The 21,257-nt window shown below is 32.3% G+C and overlaps 3 protein-coding genes across 4 annotated transcripts in view; 1 reads left to right on the top strand and 2 right to left on the bottom strand.

Annotated features, from left to right (window-relative positions):
* Positions 1–21,257, top strand: part of LOC127858238 (cholecystokinin receptor type A-like) — a 309,809-nt gene that overhangs the window by 76,266 nt on the left and 212,286 nt on the right. The window lies entirely within an intron of this gene.
* The window catches only part of LOC127858239 (D(2) dopamine receptor-like), a 146,572-nt gene continuing 127,246 nt past the window's right edge, over positions 1,932–21,257 (bottom strand). Inside the window, exons 1-2 of one of the 2 annotated variants that reach the window (XM_052395226.1) lie at positions 5,591–5,831; positions 1,932–3,502 (exon numbers count right to left, since the gene is read on the bottom strand). In XM_052395226.1, coding sequence (XP_052251186.1) covers positions 2,064–3,452 — 1,389 coding nt within the window. In that variant the 5' untranslated portion in view covers positions 3,453–3,502; positions 5,591–5,831 and the 3' untranslated portion in view covers positions 1,932–2,063. Of the gene's footprint in view, positions 3,503–5,590; positions 5,832–21,257 lie in introns of those variants that run through there. The other variant, XM_052395225.1, reaches the window with a different exon arrangement.
* On the bottom strand, positions 14,632–19,810 carry LOC127858247 (death-associated inhibitor of apoptosis 2-like). Its single transcript, XM_052395237.1, has 5 exons — positions 19,731–19,810; positions 16,645–17,219; positions 15,898–16,034; positions 15,580–15,652; positions 14,632–15,240 (listed from the first exon to the last, which is right to left on the bottom strand). Exons 2-5 carry the CDS (start codon positions 17,201–17,203, stop codon positions 15,035–15,037), a joined length of 975 nt encoding a protein of 324 aa, XP_052251197.1. The 5' UTR covers positions 17,204–17,219; positions 19,731–19,810; the 3' UTR covers positions 14,632–15,034.

The raw sequence follows: 21,257 nt of genomic DNA, 5'->3' as shown, positions 1-21,257 counted from the left end.
CATACTTGAAGAATAGCAAACTAAGTTGCAAGAGAAGACGATTTTACGATTGAAACGTGAAGTTATATTCAGAGCAATTTACAATAAATGTATAATTTGTCTGTGTATTTGGCGAGTATTTGAACAGTTGTATCATTTCCTGTGCAGTTTGCAAGTCTTTAAACAGTTTTATTGTATCATTTTCTGTGTAGTTTGCAAGTCTTAAACCAGTTGTATTGTATCATTGCCCTTGGAGTTGTGTAGATTTTAAATAGTTGTATTGTATTATTTGCATTAACGGTATACTCTGATCGGTTTAAGTATTGTGTCATGATCAATAGTAGTCATTTCCGTAATCACGTTGGGTAATTTTGCGCACAATTAGCGTTTTAAGTTACGTACAGTATATTGAAGTTCCGCATGAATTATGTAAATTCTATCATACACAAAAGATTTGAAATAATTATTGTCAATTAAAAATTAAATTATTACTGATATTATACAACTATAACCACACATAAACGGCTTTAAAATTATCATTATTGAACTTCCATGCTATAATTATAATTCAAATGTTCAACGATCAGTGGTTGTGTGACCTCTAGGACAAAACGATAATCGATCGTTTCATGTCAAGGTATTGCATAGACCAAGACCGATCCCTTGTAAGTTGTTCAGTTGTTCGTAACAAAAATAGTTTGCATAATCTCATGTTGGCAATTTTAACATATTTATTCCAACAAAACTTAGGACATAGCAACGAAGCATATCAAGTAATGTAATAAACTTAAATATAAATATATCAATACAAGCGAATTTTTAACAAAATATAATAACAACATCTTTGTTTATACCAAGGTTTGTTGTTTAATTAAAATGTAGTGATAGGATAGCAGACATTACATATATGGCATATAACAGTCATTAATTTATAGCGTTACATATCAAACCTTATAAACTAGTGATAGTGAAACCTTTCTTTAATTCGTGAAGCAAATAAAACACTTTACCGTACCCTGTTAAAAAACGAACGATATTTGTCTTCGTGTCTATACATGCCAGTATTACTATTTCATTATATGTGAATATCTTGTAGAAGTATGTCTAAGATCAATTGTTACGGATTATTTTTCACTTCAAAACATTGTATATCTTAACGATTTAGATACATGGATTACCAGATATGTTAATGCATAACCTGAATAAACGTCAAACAAATAGTAGAGTTATTCCGATCAAACAATACAAATGAATAATATGAACACGCGATCAGAAGGCATGTCTAAATTAAAAGAAATAGACAACACACTAAATATAGATATATATAATAGCAAGTTTTGAAAAAAATAACGTAAGATTACAGCATTTACAACTTGTAGCAACTATATAATTTACTAAGCCGATTAAGGTACCATATGCAATGTGATTCAATGTGGTCGAGGCCAAAGTTATCTTTTTTGTGTAGTATGCGAGTATGTCGATGTAATTAAGATATAACACAGACAAGTACTTTAAAGACAAATACATTTTCAGGCATACACTATCGCTCAAATGTATTTATCTGACAGCACATTCCACATGGGGGTAAAGGCCTTCACAAAACTTGGCAGGTAAAACAACTATTGGCCGTAAGTAGACATAAAATTATACGAGTTTGAAACCAACGAATAAATAAGCACATGCTTATGTCTTATTTTTCGTATGTATATTATACATTTTACGAATAATAGTTGTCTTTGCATCACAATATTTGCTTTACTCACTTAATGCTTAACGTTTAAAATATATAGTCAAGTCTTAGACTTAACAAACATTTGTTTCATCAACTTTGACATTTTATCAAAACAATGTAAACATACAGTTCAAAATATGAACATTATTTTAATTAATAGGCTTATCACAACAATGAAAAACAACAACATAAATAGTGCTTGCCGTATAACAAATTATCACAATAGGTACAAAATCAGGAAAACAAAAGTTCGATGAGAACCAACTGTATTATTTATAGACGAAATGCAACCACCCGTTACATTAAACTATTTAACGCAATCGCGTTTGTTTTATATTTCTCAGTTTGTTTACTAGTGTGTAGTTGACCGATCGATTTTAATCGTTCTTCGAGGACTAAACCTGAAAAGCTTCCAAATGAAATTCTTAAGTTCACGTCGAAACTTAACATCCCAAAAGCTGTAGATAAACGGATTAGCAACATTATTAAGAACATATATTCGTAACAAGAAGTCATAGAAGCAGATGTGTGATTCAGACAATCCCGTCCAAAAGTCTGAAACCACCGCATCCATCACAGAGACGGCTATAAATGGTAGATACGTCACGATGAAAAACACGGTGATAGTCAGCATCATCATCGTTATCTTTCGTGAATTGCGCTCTCTAGCAGCTGACCCTTTTGCTGTATGACGAGTAAGACTGCTTGCAACTGGCTGATCATGTTTTCTTTTGTTTAAATCTAATTCAGGCTTTGTTTTAAGACTTATATCTAACAGTACGTCTGAGTGTATACTTAAATCATCGTTTGCTCTCACAGTTGTTACCTTCGACTGTGGTTGATTGTTCGCGATAACTCGTTCAGCGGTAATCTCAATATTTGATAAATCGGTTGAATTAAATGGAGATTCCATGACACCATTTACATTTGTTGAACCATTGCAATGCAAAGTATTTACAGCGCAGTTGTTTTCATTTCTAAGCCGCTCTGTTTCAACTTTGCAACAAAAGCATCGCCCGACGGATTTATGGATTGTGATTTGAAATCGGGTAGAACGATGTATTTTTAGGCAAATACGACTATAAATAATAATCAGGAACAATACTAAAATGATAAATAAAAGCATAATAAATCCAAGATATCCAATTCCCAAATACGAATTGCTAGATACACTGTATATGTCTTGTATAAAGCATTCTACTCCAGTTGTATTTGTTTCATATTTGTTTAATGGCACGGATCTAGGGCCATATAAAATCGTATATGGCACTGAAATCACGATAGCTAAGCAAACTACAATGACGCAAGCTTTTATTGCACCAAAATCCACAATCTGTCTTTTTAGAGGTCGACATATTTTTAAATAACGGTCGAGTCCAACCAAAAGTAATATTAGAACCGAACTCAAAGTGCATGCACTTATTAAAAAACTTAATGTTTTACACGTGACCGCACTCTCATATTCAACAATATGTGTCATGTCATAAATATGGTAAGCCATACCAACAGTACACACCGACACATCCGCCATTGCTAGTGATATAATATACACCCTTGCACTGGATCTTTTGAGCTTTAGTTTGTAGACCACAGCTACACAGGTGTTACCAATTAACCCAGTAATCATCAAAACGACCAGAATAATCAACGTAGGCTGATACTTTTCCTTCTCTAGATCGTTGATTGCCTTCATGTCTACCTGACTGGAGATGTTTGTCGTAACCTTCGAAGAATTTGGCATGGTTGGTAGTTCACAGGCATATACTTGGAATTTAAGTGTCAGCTTCCATGCTAAAATTGGAATACAAATCGCTGACTAATATGTTTCACACCTGCATAAGATTATCGTAGTTAATTATTGACGTTAACAATCCTTAACAATAGCTCGCACACGCTTCCACTTTATCCGTTCGATATCGGATATTAGGTGAATATTTCATATAAAAAAAACAAAATAATTGCAAGAAATATGATTGCTATCATATTATTAAATACTGGTTACTCGTCATAACATTTGCATTCTAGCAATATTGTGTGAACAAACGCACAAAACAAACGAAGTAACAACCGTTTTTATATATGAACTATGTTAACAACATGTTGAAAATAAATGCAAGTTTTGTTTCAGTAAATAATACAGTATTTAGTTTTGCAAGGATAAATCAAATCACGTTCACTAAATATATTAATTTGAACATATCTGTATTCATGTACACCGTATCGAAAGAGATACAAATGGATTCGAACAAAAAATGTTAGAATAGGTATAATATTTTTTTATTTATACATCGAGAGTGAAACGTAAGTTTAATATGATTGGCACTATAACGGAATATTAAAACAGAATTGGCAAGTTTTGCATAAAATATGTTAAGAATGCACATTATGATAGCTGTTTATTAAATGTGTTAAATACAATTAGTTTAACGCTTAACAACGCCTCTTAAAATCTAGCTTTGTAAACCTGATTATTTGGTGAGAAAATGTCACAGCTCCAGTTTCGAATATATAAAAGAAGGTATTGGAAAATACAAACTATCCGCAATACTTGTATAGAGCCTATACGGCATTGCAATATGTTAATATGAAACAGCTGTTAAATTGAAAAGGTAACCTGATAAGGTTTCTTTTCTCAAACATATATTACTCATTTCAAAAATAGTTCTTTATGAATGTATTTTCAATCATAACTAATGTACCGTGTATACTTGCTACAAGTTGTAAGTGCATTTACAACGCTATCATTGATTTTCATTTACACGCCTTTACATGCTACACTGCATTGCATGTAAGAGGAGAGGACAATCAGCCCAATGTATGTATAAAATAGAAAAACACCGCATAAATGGGAGTCACTACCTTATATGCAACACAAATGTATGAATTGATATATTTCCGTTTATTTCTCTGGCCTTATTTAAACATCTATGCCGAGAAACTTCGTGAAATATTTATGCAACAGTACCATTTTACATTACTAAAATATGAGCGTCGTCATGTGCACATTCGGCTAGAGAAGCTCAAGAATAGCCTGTGCAGTCATGCAGTATGGTTAGCGGCTACCATGTCCTCTATTAACGCTCGAACAGATCGGTTGTCTCATCAAATGAATGCGGAAGTCCTGACAAAACTGTACGACGACGCAGACTGGTAGGGAGCTACGCTGGCCTAATAAGACATAAGACCAATCTTCGTATGACGCGGGTCATGTAATCTTCGACAATGTACCAGTTTTAGAACATAAAGTCACTATACGACTGTGTTTGCAGGTGACTACTTTAAATGTAGTTGTCTGTTGTAACGCTGATTTCAAAAAGATGAAATTTAAAATTACTATTTAAATAAAAGTATAACTGACAATGTGGTATATTACTCGTTTTGTGATTGTCTGACAAACGTGTTCCGGGATTACTTCGTGTTATCAAAAAAGTTGTATAGTTGAACGACTTGTTAATCAACTTCATAAATTTATAAAATTTCCATATATCTCCATCAAAACCATTAACAAAATTGAATATAAATTAACAGGTGTATATCGTTGTTAACGTGTACATTAAGATATCATTTTGTACATTGTATTTGCTTTAACAGCCTGGCTAAGAATTCCGCTAAAGTGAGGTTTACAGGAAACAAAATTAAAACTGACTTGTGACTAAAATTATCTTATCCTACGTGTGACTTAAATTATCTCAATTTACATTTTAAGGAATAATTAGTAATGAGCCTGATGGACATACACCAATGAAAAATGTGTTTATTCTTCTTTCATGTTCAGTAAGCTTTTAAATCGTAAACACTCTGGGTACGTTTATTTATTGCCATAAGTTATAAACGTGAAAGTCTCATAGATCTTATAATATGAAAAATCAAATCAATTACCTTTGGTTTTTGAGTTAAATCCGTTTAAGATCCACGTATGTTGTGTCTTTAAAGTGTAAATAACAGACAGGCCCACCGAAAGTTTGAATAACTGTTAAACGGAAATAGCATCCATTTTCATTATATCAGTAATAAGTGCGCGTGGTCCTTATTACGTGGTGCATTGAAAATAGTTAATAAATATTTGCGCACACACCGGTCTTGATATCAAGTGGTGATAGCCGATATTTATAGCTTTTTATGCATGTGTCGTAAACGGCAATGTTCAAATGTCTTTACTACCTGTTTATGATTAGCGGTTTAAAGGGATGTGCTGTTCGAATGTTTATGCTATGGAAACCAATGTTGATGAGTTTATTTTTACGGTCAACAACGACGAAATACAAACTATCAATAAAAATAAATTATGGTCCGGATAGCCAAACAAACTCGAGTTAAGAAAAGATGTTTTGGCATTTTTTTCATGTCAGATAATGTAACAAAATATTAAAACAAGTCAATGGCGATATTTTTATTTTCAATAGTATAATTAGATATAAATAAAATTCTACATAAACAATAACATGATAAAAAGCTTTTGTAAATGTAACACACGTACGTTATTGTTCAACGAATTCTTTAACGATAGGATAGAACAGTATCTGGAAGGGTTAGTTTTCACCCATGCAAATTTCATTAAATGTTGAACAATACCAAATGTAACCGAAGCGGGAATATATTAAATGGATCTTCATAGCTAACACTTAAGTCTATGCATGGTGTTTTCATAGATTTACGTGTGTAATGATTTGAAAATTGGTAGCTATAACTTATTATTTGTTAAACTGTAAACATTCCTCTCTAAATTAAAAAAAAATCATTATGGATAAATAATTTACTTCTAGGCTTTATATTTCGTACAATTACATGTAAAATGTACATTTAATATTAATATTGTGTGTATAGTCAATTAAGTTGTTATCATTATATATCAGGTTTTAATAGTCTTTCATGACTTAAATAAGACCTTGGTGTTTCTTTGCCATTATGCAAACTGCACGTTTGTTATTCGATATCCATGAAAACGAGTATATCATGCCAGAATGATAGAATGTTAGATCGATGTCCTGCTCATGACTTACAGTCCGCACAGGCTAATCAATAACAACTCTTTCCGCCAAAACAGGATTTTTTAAAGATGAGACTTCCTTTGAAGAAAATGTTCCAACGAAGCGGAAAGTGTCGTCCCTGTTAAACCTTTGTAGTCCGCAAAGGCTAATCAGAAACTACCCTTTTCTGAGATAACAACTGAGATATCACCCCAGTTGTTATATTATAATTGTCAATACTGAGTACGATATGCGGCGCTGATTCGTATTCGCCACATTAGGCAACATCTCTAGTTTTGTTTTGTTTTTTTGGAAATGTTTATAATGATGTTATTTTTTCCGTGCATTAAGAGATGCACTCTTGAAATTACAACATATGATGTAAGATGAAAATATCACTAATATATTTTATTTATGGGATATTTATAAACTATCCAATTTGCGGTAAACGGCTTAAAATATTTAATAATAAAACTATCATATGAGTAATAATCCAAGGCTTGTTTTAAAGCAAATGTTTAAAAATGCTATAAACAAGTGTCACCTCACCAATGAGCTAATTTATAACCTTTAGAGGCAAAATCTAATGGTCTACATGTGTTCATTTTGATTTCTATGTTTGTTTATTATTAAACGTATCGGTATTTTTTGTTTACAAATATTCTTAGTTAAACGTGTTTTTTGAGTATTCGAATGTGTTGCAGACATTCAGATGTTGAATGTGTAAAAACCTAAAATATAAGAACATAGCTATTTAACAAAACTGTGAACACATCCCTTTACTACCTATTTGCATAAGGCGTTGGGTACTTTAAGCGCAATTTTGTAAGAGTGATAAATAGTTGTTTGGCCGTATCCGTATCCATTATAAAGTTGACTCACAAAGAACGTTTCAGGTTACAAATTGCTGGTTGAAATATAGTATTAGGTATCAGTATTGTAAATATGTTAATATTTATGACAATTAAAACATAGTTAAATGAATGGAAATTGCATCGATACTAGTATTGTGTTACATTATCATTGTAGTATACAGCTTTGTTGAGGATCAGCATTTAAGTTGTATATAAAATTGATTGGTTTTACGATTTCCGTTCACTATTTATTTATCGCTTAAAATGCATGTTCATCCATTTATACGTTATCATTAAAAATAGCGATTTGTGACGACGCAACAGATGTTTTACAAAATACTTGACTTGTTATTCAGTACATCAACTGCTGACCATACGCTTGGTACACATCAGTATGTTACTAATGATGCGTTCCACAATTACACTGTTTAAAGATAGATATATCTGACAGCTATTAACTTTATCGTAGATGTGTTGATATAACTTATTGGTTATTTTTTATGTTTTATACTCGATTGTGTAACTCTATGTTGAGGAAGATATTACTTAAAATAGTTTGTTTGTAAATGAGACATGTTATGACATAGCTCAAATGTCTACACATAAAATATGTATGTTTTCAATAAAACATACATTATTTGTGTGCTAGTGCGACAATTGGTAATATATATATTGATTCAACCAATATTGAATATCATTCAAACATTTCAGTGTATTCTGCACGATGAATGTGTGATATTCTTACTTCATAAAATATTTATAAATACATTAATCATTGAACGGTTTACCATATTTTAAGACCCGAAGAAACGTATCGATTAAGAAAGGATGTCGGCTTAAAGTTAGCGTTGCATAAGAGCTATTAAATACGATTTTTTGCTCACAATCGTATTGAATAAACAATACTTTAAGTTAATTCTAAACTTTACCGTCATGCCTTCCGGTTTCAATTGCAAACATATCTCATCTGACACTTATTCATGGAAAAAAAGAAAGATAACTCGTTTTAGAATTAATGTTATGTATTGTACTACTTTCGTCAACTTAATAGATACCATAAACGGATTTTAAGTGTACTCTCATTGTATGTATTGGTATATGCTCACACTCGCGAAAAAGTTTGTGTACTTATCTTCATTACCATATTGTAATTTTACAGATATTCCTGTTTTAAGGAACTTCAAACAATGTTTATAAAGATCTATGGTGCAAGACCCATTCAAAGTCCTATCCGAAATCTGCCACTAGGCTTATTCTTTTTTGAATCAACTAATATCTAACGAGAAAATACAATATTAATAACCTACTGTAAAATACTCCAAAAACAAGGACCTGTATTTCGTAGAAGCCATTAAATGTATCGGCCCATGAGCAAAATCAAGAATAAATTAAGAAAATGCTGATGTTTACATCGCGCTATTAGGTTATTAGTGGTTAGGATATTAATAATGATGGAATAAACCCAAAACACATTATGAGTTTTAGTGTCCGACAAATATGGTGTTCGAGAATGCTCACTTCTAGCAGAGGGCAAAAATCTGCCATCCGATCCTTGTCCTGTATATTTCAAGTAAGAAAAATAATTGCATCAACGTAAATTGTTTTAAGGACGTTTCTTTTTGTATAAATAAAAATAACGTTACAACCACTTTACGTTAGGTTGCTTTATGATTTGTCTATATAAATGACCAAAAATATTAACATTTAACAGAACAAAAAGCAAAACTACGGTGGCATAGAGGTGGCATTGCGTCCTTTTTTTAAATGCACTCCTCTGTTTTCTATCTCGTGGCCTCGACTTAGTAACTCGAGTCCACGACTTACTCACTCGTGGCCACGAGGTAGCTATAACGTGGCCACGAGATAGAAACAAGAGGAGTGCAAAACTAAATAAAAGTGGGGTGCAATTAAAAAAGAGCTGTGCAGTAAATAAGGCAAGGGTGCATTAAACAAAAGAGGAGATAATTTAAGCTATCTCGAGATCCCGACTTAGCTAACTCGTGGCCTCGAGTTAGTCAGCCAATCAAATTGTTCCACATGGTCGTTCATGGTGATATTTATACAAAGGGAAGTAATCATCAACAAAAGAGGTTAGCATTTTAACTATCTCTTGATCCCGACTGAGATAACTCGTGGCCACGAGTAAGTCATCCATCAAATTGTCCCCAATGGTCGTTCAAGCTGTATATATGAGTACAGAATATTTGCACATATAACGCAAAATTTGATTGGCTGACTAACTCGTGGTCACGATATAGCTAAAATTATCTCCTCATTTGTTTAATGCACCCTTCTTTTATTTACTGCACCGCTCTTTTTTATTTGATCTCCTCTATTATTTAGTTTCGCATTCCTCGTTTTTGTATCTCGTGGCCTCGACTTAGTAACTCGAGGCCACGACATAGCTAACTCGAGGCCACGAGATAGAAAATAAGAGGTTCGCAATTTAAAAAAGAGGAGTCATTGTAATCTCTATGCGACCGTACAAAATAATAAGTCAAACATTATTTGATGACAGTCAAATGTGTTAAGATTTAGTCATGTTTAGCAATGTACATATTTTGCATGCATATTTAGTATTGAAACGTGTGTATTCATGTAATAAATAAAACATAAAAAATTACACGACAGTGTAACACAGTACAAAAGCACGACAAACAACACACATATACGCAACATACTTAAACACATTACTCAAACCTCATGAACAATACTTTTGTCGCCATATTTTACTAAACGAAACGTTTAAGAGATCATAATAATAAGCCTTTATAAAATCATACATCGTCACCATCGTAAATTACTACATGCATTAATTTAACGCGTTTCTATGAATACTAACACACTCTTTTTTATATAAGAAGCTCTCTTTTTGAGCTTTTTTATATTTTATAGAATTTTTCCACCGTTTAGAAAGGTTGTTTCAATTTGAACTTTTTAATTTGCCCCTGATAGTTTTCCTTTTTAAAATATGCCGTATCAAATATACAGAAAATTATGTATATTGCGCGAGCGGTGAGAAATGTGTTTTAATCATTATTCATGTTTTGAATGTTGAGTCCATCATTGTCCCTTAAATATGAAAAAAAATTTTAATAAATACATATGTTTGATTTTGCTCATTCACTTTGTGTTCATCGATCTAAAGTATAACAAAATGTTTTGCCATGACCCTTTAGAACACACTGAGGTCAAGCGTTTCTTTAAGGGAATCAACGTTTCGGTGATGGGGAAGATTAAAATAATTTCTTAAATTTTAGCAGCTCTAAATTAGTAAAATTGTAATAAATTTGTTGAATTAATCTATTAAGCTATTAACGTGCGAACAAGATTTTTTAAATAAATACATTGGACGACAATTAGTAAGTGGTCCGTTATTTGCGACCATACGGTACATATTCGCTCTAAATATATGTCATATAAACCGATAATTACGGATGATGAATGTCTGACGTACATTTGAATTATATGAGAGTGTGTACTACTGTTGTAAAAAATAGTTTCGATATATTTATTACAGTACATGTTCAAGCGTTTATATCATACATACACGAGTTAGATGATATCTCAACTGAATACATACATGGGGATTTCGATCATGTAGTCATCAAGCTCTGCTTTTGAATGGACTTTTAATATATAACAGATATAATTGAAACTGTCATCATCCGTCTGATGATAGTATAAATATATGTCATATAAACCGATAATTACGGATGATTAATGTATTACGTAAATTTGAATTATATGTACTACTGTTGTAAAAAATAGTTTCGATATCTTTATAACAGTACATGTAGAAATCTCACTAGTTGGATGATATCTCAACTGAATACATACATGGGGATTTCGATCATCTGCTGTTGCATGGACTTTTAACATATAACAGATAAATTTGAAACTGTCATCATCCGTCTGATGATAGTGGCGTGAGTTGTAGATTTTGCTATATGTGTTTAATTCTGCATTTTTATATCACCGTGTGTTGCCGGTGCGTTACCAAAATATCATTTAAAATAAAAGAAGTGAATCATGGAAGTTCCTTCATTAATATGCCAAGGGTTGTATTCAGCTTATACATGTGTATAGCATTGCACAATTCAGTTTTTCACTTGGTCTAATTATTTTGATCATTATATTGGTCAAAAAAGGACAACATGACCAAGGAGCGTCTTCAAATTGTGTTATCAGACCTACCAACGTGGACTCAAACTCTGTAATGACTATATATATATATATATATATATATATATATATATATATATATATATATATATACTCAAATCTGGTATGGCTAAAATCAAGATCGGTAACAGGACGCTTGGAGTACCTAGCGGAAGCAGTCATGTCTACCCTATAGACCTCGGTGTGAAAAGTATTCAGCACAAATATTAAGTTTTGTCATCCGTTAATATAATTATTTTGCAATACTGGTGGAGTCGTAAAACTGGCGTTCTTCGTTTTGATTTTTGTTGTATCAAAGTAAATAATTTCAATTATAGGATTATTAAAACGATGATTCGTACAAATTAAGTATGGAGTAGTCTTCTAGCGTGTTTTGGCTATGCAAAAAACTATGTTTGCCAATTTTCAATAGCGATGAATATACGGCTTTTTTCTGAACTGCACGCATGTTCAGTGCACAAGCTATGATTTACGACTCTCGCAGATTTAAGAAAATCGAAAAATGTTATTGCAAAACTTATTGCGTGTAAGTCATATAATTTCTGCAATTGTCCCCGTTTAAGATCTCATTGTCTTACGCACTTTGTTATTGTTCTTGCAATTGTGCATGTTTTGAAGGCAAAAATCCCATTCAGTTAGCATATGATTGTTATTCATAAGAGTCGCGTGTTTGAAATCACGTTTTTGTTTTCAAAGCTTCAAAGCGCGATTTTGAAACAACAACTGAGTGCATTCGCATATTATTAGAAGCTATGTATTGGACTACCAATTGATTATTTAAGATGTGTAAACATCAAACTATATTCATTTTTGTAAGGGATTCCAGACTAGGAGTCATCAATAAAGTGTTTTCAGAGCCGCCTAGTACATGCAGTAGAGCACAACGTGTTACATAATAAATTGGTATTCCTTTGCGTGTTATTCTGGAATGAAATGCAAACGTATTCCGTCCACGTAACTTTGACCGATTGTGTGAGAGAAATAAATTTGCGAGCAAGTTAATTATTAATGTCGCTTTGGGGTAAGGCACATACATTTAAAGTCACCGGTCTTTAATTAACGTGTGCAAAGCAAATCCCGTAAAGCATATGTATACACCCTACTAGCACAAGTTTATATAACATGTATTTAATCCCATTAGAGATGGGGATACAGGGCACAGTATTCGATACAAAATACATTTAAATGCACTAAAAACCATCAGCAGAAGATCATTTCCTACAAGACCGAAATTATCTATATAAGAATATCTCACTTTTATTATCATAGGTTCGTCGAAATATTTACTTAACTGTGTTGCAGTATTTAATGTTAAAAGGACTTTGACTAATTTGTATCATGAAAATAATATATAAAGTAAGTAATGCTATAAACTTTTATCACACCCATGCCTAGACGAAAGATATGTTTATATTGGTGTTCAGATAATTATAACATGATAATTATGTATGCCACTTTGGTTAATAGTAGCTCACTCTATGTAGCAAGATTGACGACATAAACATGAACAAACAATGGCTTAAATCATTTCAATACAAGTTTGCATTTAAATAATATATTTATGTACTTGAATGTAATGTTAACATATAATACAGATAACATGTATATCCAACTAGGGTCCTACGCGCACTTGACCTAGTGGCATTCATTACGGACGCATGTTATAAATAGTCTAAGTAAATCAATTTCGTTGGTCTCTGTTTACATCGGCATTCGCGTGGTTGTGATTTTAATCATGTAGAGCAATATCACATACAAGTGTGTCCTTGTGTTTAAAGAACAGTGTACTCAATATTTGAACACGTGTCGTTATTTTGACCTTGTTTATCCAATAATCTTTGATATGTTCACTATTCTTTTGTAATTGCATTACGCTTATAATTAAAACGTCTACAAATGAGTATTAAAATTAACCGGCAACATTTTTCAATCAGGGTCAATTGAGATCACGTTACATATCTATAATCAGAGCTCGTTAGTGATGTGTTAGTGATGTTTCTTTATAAACAGAATGTTAATAGTGGTTTTTTTTTCATTGCCGGATCAATGAAAATCGAAACTTTTCGTAAGAGGACTGGGAGTTTTAAAGTGTTCCTGACAAATCTTGATATAAGAACTAAAGGGATTTTTGTTGAATGAATATTCCGACTATGGTTTGCTATGAATTTAGTGATGCTTAGAAAATCTTATCACTTAGCTTTTCTATTTATAGTACCGTCACTGCAAGTGATAAGCTAATGCGATGAAGTAAATCAAAGCTGCTACCTTCATACAAAATAAAAATTTAGGTTATGTTTAGTACTGTAAATCAAACAGTGCTGCCATGAATAACAGCCAAGTGGTATTTTGATGCATACAATTTAGTATCAGATGGCCGATTAAACACAACTCTACGAGCAACAAAAACACGCACAATGCTTAAATACCTTCCCAACAATGTCAAGCTTTTAACCCATATATTATTTAATTTTCATTTTTACAATCAAAAAAGTATACGCCTATATGAAAAGCGCTGTAGATGTCATCCCGCTTCATTTTATTTATTTGTATTCTTTTTCTATTTTTTTAAATGAAATAAAATGGTCTATACATGGCCCATTTTTACAAAAACTGTACATAAAAATTTAGCTAACACACTGTTATATTTAAAGAACAAATGCAATATACTAAAAACATTAACACAAACATTTCTAATACATATGAGCATTTAGAATATGTAAATATAATAATGTAAAACATAATATGTAAAATGTTTTTACTTTATTTTAGATTAATTACTTGATCCAAAATGTAACATCTTAAGGCTTATTTTACCGTTGCAATTTGCAGCGTATTACGTTCATATGAACTTTTTAAAACATCACACTTTGTGAAAAGTCAATTTTATGAATATAATAATACATAAAAATCAAACTCGAAGGTGTTTTAATTTATTGTGTTATTTGGTTTTATGTCTTAAATAACATGCTACGATAGCCGATTCATACACATTAAACATAAAAAGAAACGAAAACCAGTAATAATATGCATACCCACATTTGACATTAAGAATGCGATAATTGGCAGAAACTATGTATTTTAATTGGTTTGTCAAAATACAGTATACATGTGTGCATGTGTATATGCACAGAATACTCGCGTATATACATATCAGTGAACATAATGTTGCAAAGTCCTCATGTCACAAACATGTTAAAACTGGTTTATATCCCGCATTTGTATGTGGAAATGCATTATGGTGGCCATATTGAGGGTTTATTAACAGTAATAAGTCAAAGGCTGAAGATGATATTTTGTATTATAACTTCTCCGTGTTCTTATGCCCGGAAAGTGCGCACTGTGCCTTTAATGTTGGAGCCACACATTCTGCAATTCCGTTGCTCCTTGCCACACCCATCGCATGAGATGAGGTGTCCACATGGGAGGAAAACAAGGGATACCTCCTTATGGCTACAGTACATACACTTCATGATGGTGTGTAATGCAGCATTCTCTCTCACTTCAGTTTTCGAAATGCTATGCTCTGCAATAAGATTTGATCTATTTGCAAAGGTGTCGTGTCATCCATAGTCTGTTTGACAATTCTTCGTATTTGCTTTGTTACCAAATGTTAAATAAAGCTTGTTTTAGTTGTAACATTTATGTAAACAAAAGAAATAGTCTTGTTTTAGCCGAAATCTTATTGTGATTGTTTTAAGAAAAAATATGAAGACAACGTGCTTTTGAATTGTGTGCTTTGTGCTTTGCTCTATTCCTATTTGCTCTTTCAGCGTCTCGTCACATTGATGTCTTTAGACCTTAGTTATGTCAATATTCACGCCCATTTCGTTAGCAAGCATACAATTTGAATCAGAGTTCTTACCTGATGAAGAAGTTAAAGTAGACATATTCGTCGATGACGTTTGGTTCAATTTATTTGACGTAGCATTTGCAGGCTGTAAGAAAAAAATACGTTATTTACTAGGATGCTATTTTACCGTAAATTCCACACTTAAAACATTTATAGATACATACATTATTGATAGATGAAATGTAAAATATTTCTTCGAATTAGTTTTCATATCACAAATTTATTTTATACGCATTCGTGTATGAAAGATAAAGGAATGATGTGTTGATCAATACGGGGCCTTTTGTGTTAGATTGGTTTAGTTATGTTCGCTAATTCTTAAATACTTACATAAGATGAATACTGAACCGCCAACTGTATTAAGTTCACAAATTCTTGTCCCTTCGCACTGAGCAAGTAATCACACTTTGGAGAGAAACGCGCATGCTCAACCCAAGGGTCATCTTCTGGACTCCAATGGCGTAACCCTGGAAACCAAACTCATATTATATCGATAGTCTTCGTTTATAATTATATAAAGCTTAAAATAAATTCGTTTATTGTAAAATAAAACTTACGAATACTTAATAAATCTTGTGTCAATATGTCTGTTAAGAAAATTCGACGTAGCAGACCCAGACATACTGTATCTATATTCTCACACTTGTTTCTTCGTCTTGGACAAACATTTCAGCAATAATTATTAAAATGCTTCTTTTTATTTTTATGTTCAATATCATCTCAAAATGTTTTATTAATGTGATACAATATGAACTTTAACGACTATACTGATTTTTCGTTGCATTGCAAAATTAAACGAAACGACACGTATCAAAAATACCGTTTTATCAGTTTTGTCTCATAAAGAGCAATATATTTCCTTCCCGTACAATCCAGATTATATTCCTCACGTTTATGCCAACGCTATTGTGAACGCTAAATATTTGTATTTTCATTTTGGCTCGATTGTCTATGTTTCAATTTCAAATAAATGTATACATGTCATGAATTTTCCTCGGTTTGCTTGGCGAAAAACTCTAGAAGTGAACACTTGTTTATTCATTAAACTATTATGAAACATGAACGAACGGTTCTTACCGATTCCACAATGGTAACATCTTGTAGCATCTTCGCCTCCATTCTGTACCAAGAAAAATCCAGCAACGCTCAGAAGTTGTGTTGACACTGCGAGAAAAACGTCTCCAAAAGACTTTAATCTTTGGGGAACCGTAGAAAAAGTAGGATACTTGGGAATTGATGTTCCGCATAAGTTTGTGTGCGTGAGTGAAGACAAATTGTTGAAGGTCGGAAAGTTTGTATGTTGTCTACAAACCAACTGTTGAATTTGCTCACGGAGCGGTTGCTGGGGTGTTGTTGGTAACTGCTGTTTTACAACAGTAATGTTTGCATAATCTGTTTCATATTCGTTTGAGGAAATTTCAGAACTATTAGAAGGTGCCCTTGCTGAAGCAACACAAGCTTCCGTGCTTGTAGCAATATGAAAATCGTCCGACGGATGAACCGCTTTAGTTGCGATGTTTGGTAACACTTTGGATATTTCTTCTGGCTCGACCAATACCCCACTTTGAAGGCCTTTCAGCGATACTCTTCCTTCACTCATCCCCTCACACTGCGATTCATCACCACACACGTTCATAATATCTATGGTCAAACTAAAAGCATAAGTTTGTTTTTTATAAGCATAAACGGTAATATTGTGACATTTAGATTCGTGTTATTCACGGCATCACAAAAATGTAATAACCGCGGGAGTCCAGATTATTTAAATGAGCCAAATAAATGTACGCGCCAGCATTAACATCTGGGTTTTCCCGTCGAACGTACGTTTAAAATTGAACATTAAATAGAGTTCAACTTGAGATTTGTCCTGAGCTTTTTTCAGGTTAAAAATTGTAATCTTAGTATATAAATTAAGGTTTTTACAGTGAAATCAGTTTTAAAAACTAATACGAAAGCTGTAAAAAAGATTATAAATCGCGTTCAACTTTTACACGATTGCAGAAACTAGAATCGCGCAATAGTCATGCAGTATTTCGCACTCAAGTAACTTCATTATCAATGTGGTATGAAAATGCATAAAGCCATTGCTCATGAATGGTGTTTTAGACAATCATACTTTTTCTAGTGTATCACTTTTTCACAAACTATATATGGTCATTCTAATAGTGTGCCAATATTCACTTTGATTATAGTAACTGTTTCAAACTGCAATTTTGTTCTGAATAACATTTGTTTGAAAACAAAGGACTTTGTCTCATGTGGGATCAACTTTCTGCCAATTTAACTTGTTGCTGATATTTTAGTGTAATTTGAACTACCGGGTTCGTTATTTGGACAAACAAACCTTATATGGAATAGTTTAGTGTCAATGACAGCGAGTAGATTATGCATATAATACCAGTCAAAGATATGTATATTTGCTATTTCAACAAAATTATGTGGACGCATTTTTATTGTGTAAATAAATAATACTCTCAATAACTTCTAAGTCAGTTATATACGTTAAAATTAATGTTTCCATAAGCATTGCCTTTTGAGCAACACTGGTTTGCATTTTATTTGAAGTTTTGGTTCATGTCTACGCATTTTAGAGGTGCTGTCTAGAATTTTCGAAATATAGATTTTTTATTTCGAGATGGAACTGGAAATAATTAAATTTACCGAACCCTTTTGTATTAACCAAACAAGATAACAAACTATTTTATAATTTAATATGCTTAAACAAAGATATCTTGATTTGTTTTAATTAATTTTTGACGATGTAATGAAAAGAATCTTAAATCTGTGCGTTGATACATATAGTAATAAACAAAGATCATTTATGATACATTAACGTCGTTTTGTCCGTCCGTTCTGAACATTTGTTGCAGCTCGATGTGGTTTCATGTTTCATTCGTGTTTACTGTCTAGACATTACCTTAATGAATATTCGTCCTATTCGTCTGCACGGGTAAATAGTTTAATATTGTTCGACGTCTTTGTTCAATCATACTTGTAGACCGCTGATGTTGTATATAACATTACAATAATTCGATGTGTTATTATCAAAATGCCATCGTTGCACGCTGAATCAGTCCTAATTTTGTAGTACTAGTTACCACAAAGTACATTAATCATACGAATTTATATAAGGGCTCGTAACGTATGGGAATTGAAAGGCTGGAATCCACCTTATTCTTATATCAGCCCGGCCACCTTACCATCGTTGCATGTGTAATGGTTTGTCACTCACTACAAAATGAAGTGCAACGTGTTTGTATGTTTTTATTAACGTGTTTAAGGGATTATTCTGCACAAAACGCTTATTTAAATTGGAATAACAAAAAATGAGGACATTCATAAAATGACATTCATTCGATTAGACGTAAACTTTAAACGTGTCTGTTTACTAGAGCACACTGTTATTTTGATCGAATTTTCGATTGCACAGTGTTAAAGGTTATTTATACACTTCAATCAAACGTAATATTGTATTGCCAACTGTTTGACATAGTTTGACGAAAAACATTAAACCTTATTATTATGTCAATACTTGCATCATTTATAATTTCTAAACTCTTTGGGTTTAATTTTGACAGACCTTTAAATATTTCATTTTCTTACTGACGCGCGATAACAATAAGGAAAAAAATATGTGATTTGGTAATCAGTAATCCACAACCTTTAATAACGAGACGGAAGTTTGAACAAAATACCTTATGTTACCTAACACCTTGATAAAAGATACTTCACAGACTACTTGAGAAATTTTTATATACTACATAATAAAAACTGAAGGCCAACTTATCTGACTGGGTTATACCTGAATGTATCTTTATTTCTAAATAAATTAATCTGCGCAAAATTGTAAATAATATTTTTTTATAACATCCTGTCTCGTTTACTTTAAATCATTCCCTGTTCATTTGCATAGAACAAGTGTAGATAAACGCATTAGACTGTATTTATTTATATGATAAAAAGTTTTTATGCGCTCCCTTTATATATACACTTTAATTCCCGGGTGAAAATCAATGACAACCTACTTTCAATATGAATAACGTCACGACGTAATTCACATAAATGAATATAGTCAGGACATTATTCACATAAATGCAAAACGTTATCGATTGTATGGTATTTAATAGATGCAGGACATAACATTTAACATAAACAATACTCACGGTTTGAAACAACTGTTAAAATAAAACAAATACAAGTTTCGATTTGACTGGTAAAAAGATTAAGTGTTTCCTAGTTATTTATAGATACACGTAATGTCTGCGTTAAGTTAAACGTGTGCGAAATGTAAGCTAAAGACAGTTTAGGAATGTTAAATTGATTTTAAATTATTTGACATCTCAAAGTAGGTGAACTTTTCAGCTGGACAACATAAACTCGGCACTCGTTAACCATGAGCATTTGTTTTCGTTTTGCGCGAGTGGTATGATACCAACACAGTTTTCTTAGTGAGGTGCGCTTCAATCGATTAAAATCGACTCCATTACTGATACTAATACTTTCATCTTAAATGTACTTAAATATATTCATTAATAAAACTCGATGCCAGGCTAATATTGGTAATCTGTATCAACCATTTATATAAGTGACTTTTATTTGAAGAAATATTCACTCCATTCATTAGTATACCCGATACTTTTATACGAAATATAAAGTCATAAATCTTAAAACTATACAACATCGTTTAAGCTGTGATTTTTGTTAATGATACTAATATATAGATTTTGAATTGTGTGTTCTATGTTATTTTTTAGCTGTTATCTTATGTTTTTAGCTTGTTTAATATATGTTTCTATATGTACTGGGGTGTATTGTTATGTTAAATGTGTTTTTATGTTCCTTGGTTTTCCTAAATGTAATGCTTTTCATTGTGATGTTTGTCATTTCATGTTTGTATGCTTTGTTCAATATTTATTTATTCATTACTAAGCTCTGTAGTACTAAATTTGTCTGATAGTTTAAAGTACATGTAAACGCTAGTCTTTTAAAGTAATATGAAGTTACCTCTAGTCTTTTAAAGTAATACTTTATTCATACACATATTCTCTGTTGTTCTAAACTACAGGATTGTTATAATTATGTTTCATTGTGTGTGCTTTATGTCATGCTGTTATCATGCAATGTTATTTGTAAGTCGGCTTTAAAAGCTCTCCAGAGCTTGTGTTATGTTGTGAAGTACCCGACTTTATAAATAAATATTACTTGACCTGACTTGTTTGCAAATATATGCCCATGATGTAACACAATACACGGTGTCATTAACACCTCATTGTAGGTTTACCCCTATAAAGATCCATTTTACCGAAACCTCCACAACACTAACTATATAAATTCAATTTACCGGACTTGTTATTTACCGAAACCTCTAGTACCCATCGATACTACACCGTAACCTTACGTGTGTGAAGTTAGCCTATTTAGCCCATTTAGCCTATTTAGCCTATTTAGTACATAGGTTGAAATATACATCCTATTTAACCTATTTAACAGCCTCATCAGCCTTTTTAGCCTTTTTAGAAATTTTAGTACATAGGTCAAAACATACATCCTATTTAGCCTATTTAGCCTATTTAACAGCCTTTTTAGCCTATTTAGCAAGTTTAGTACATACGAAGACATACACATCCTATTCAGCCTATTTATCCCCTGGAAGCGACGAAGTGCACGCTGACCAGCCGTCGACGGCCTAT

This window comes from Dreissena polymorpha, chromosome 14 (genome assembly GCF_020536995.1).
Source record: "Dreissena polymorpha isolate Duluth1 chromosome 14, UMN_Dpol_1.0, whole genome shotgun sequence".
Lineage (NCBI taxonomy): Eukaryota > Metazoa > Mollusca > Bivalvia > Myida > Dreissenidae > Dreissena > Dreissena polymorpha.
The sequence above is the reverse complement of the archived record's forward strand: the minus strand, read 5'-3'. Positions and strand labels throughout refer to the sequence as shown.

Excerpts from the sequence above, each read along its gene's own strand:
- LOC127858247 (XM_052395237.1), bottom strand. The coding sequence starts at position 17,203 with ATGAACGTGTGTGGTGATGAATCGCAGTGTGAGGGGATGAGTGAAGGA. Across the intron at positions 16,035-16,644 it reads ATGTTACCATTGTGGAATCG|GGTTACGCCATTGGAGTCCA; the intron begins GTAAGAACCGTT and ends TTTGGTTTCCAG. Across the intron at positions 15,241-15,579 it reads TACTTTAACTTCTTCATCAG|AGCATAGCATTTCGAAAACT; the intron begins GTAAGAACTCTG and ends ATCTTATTGCAG.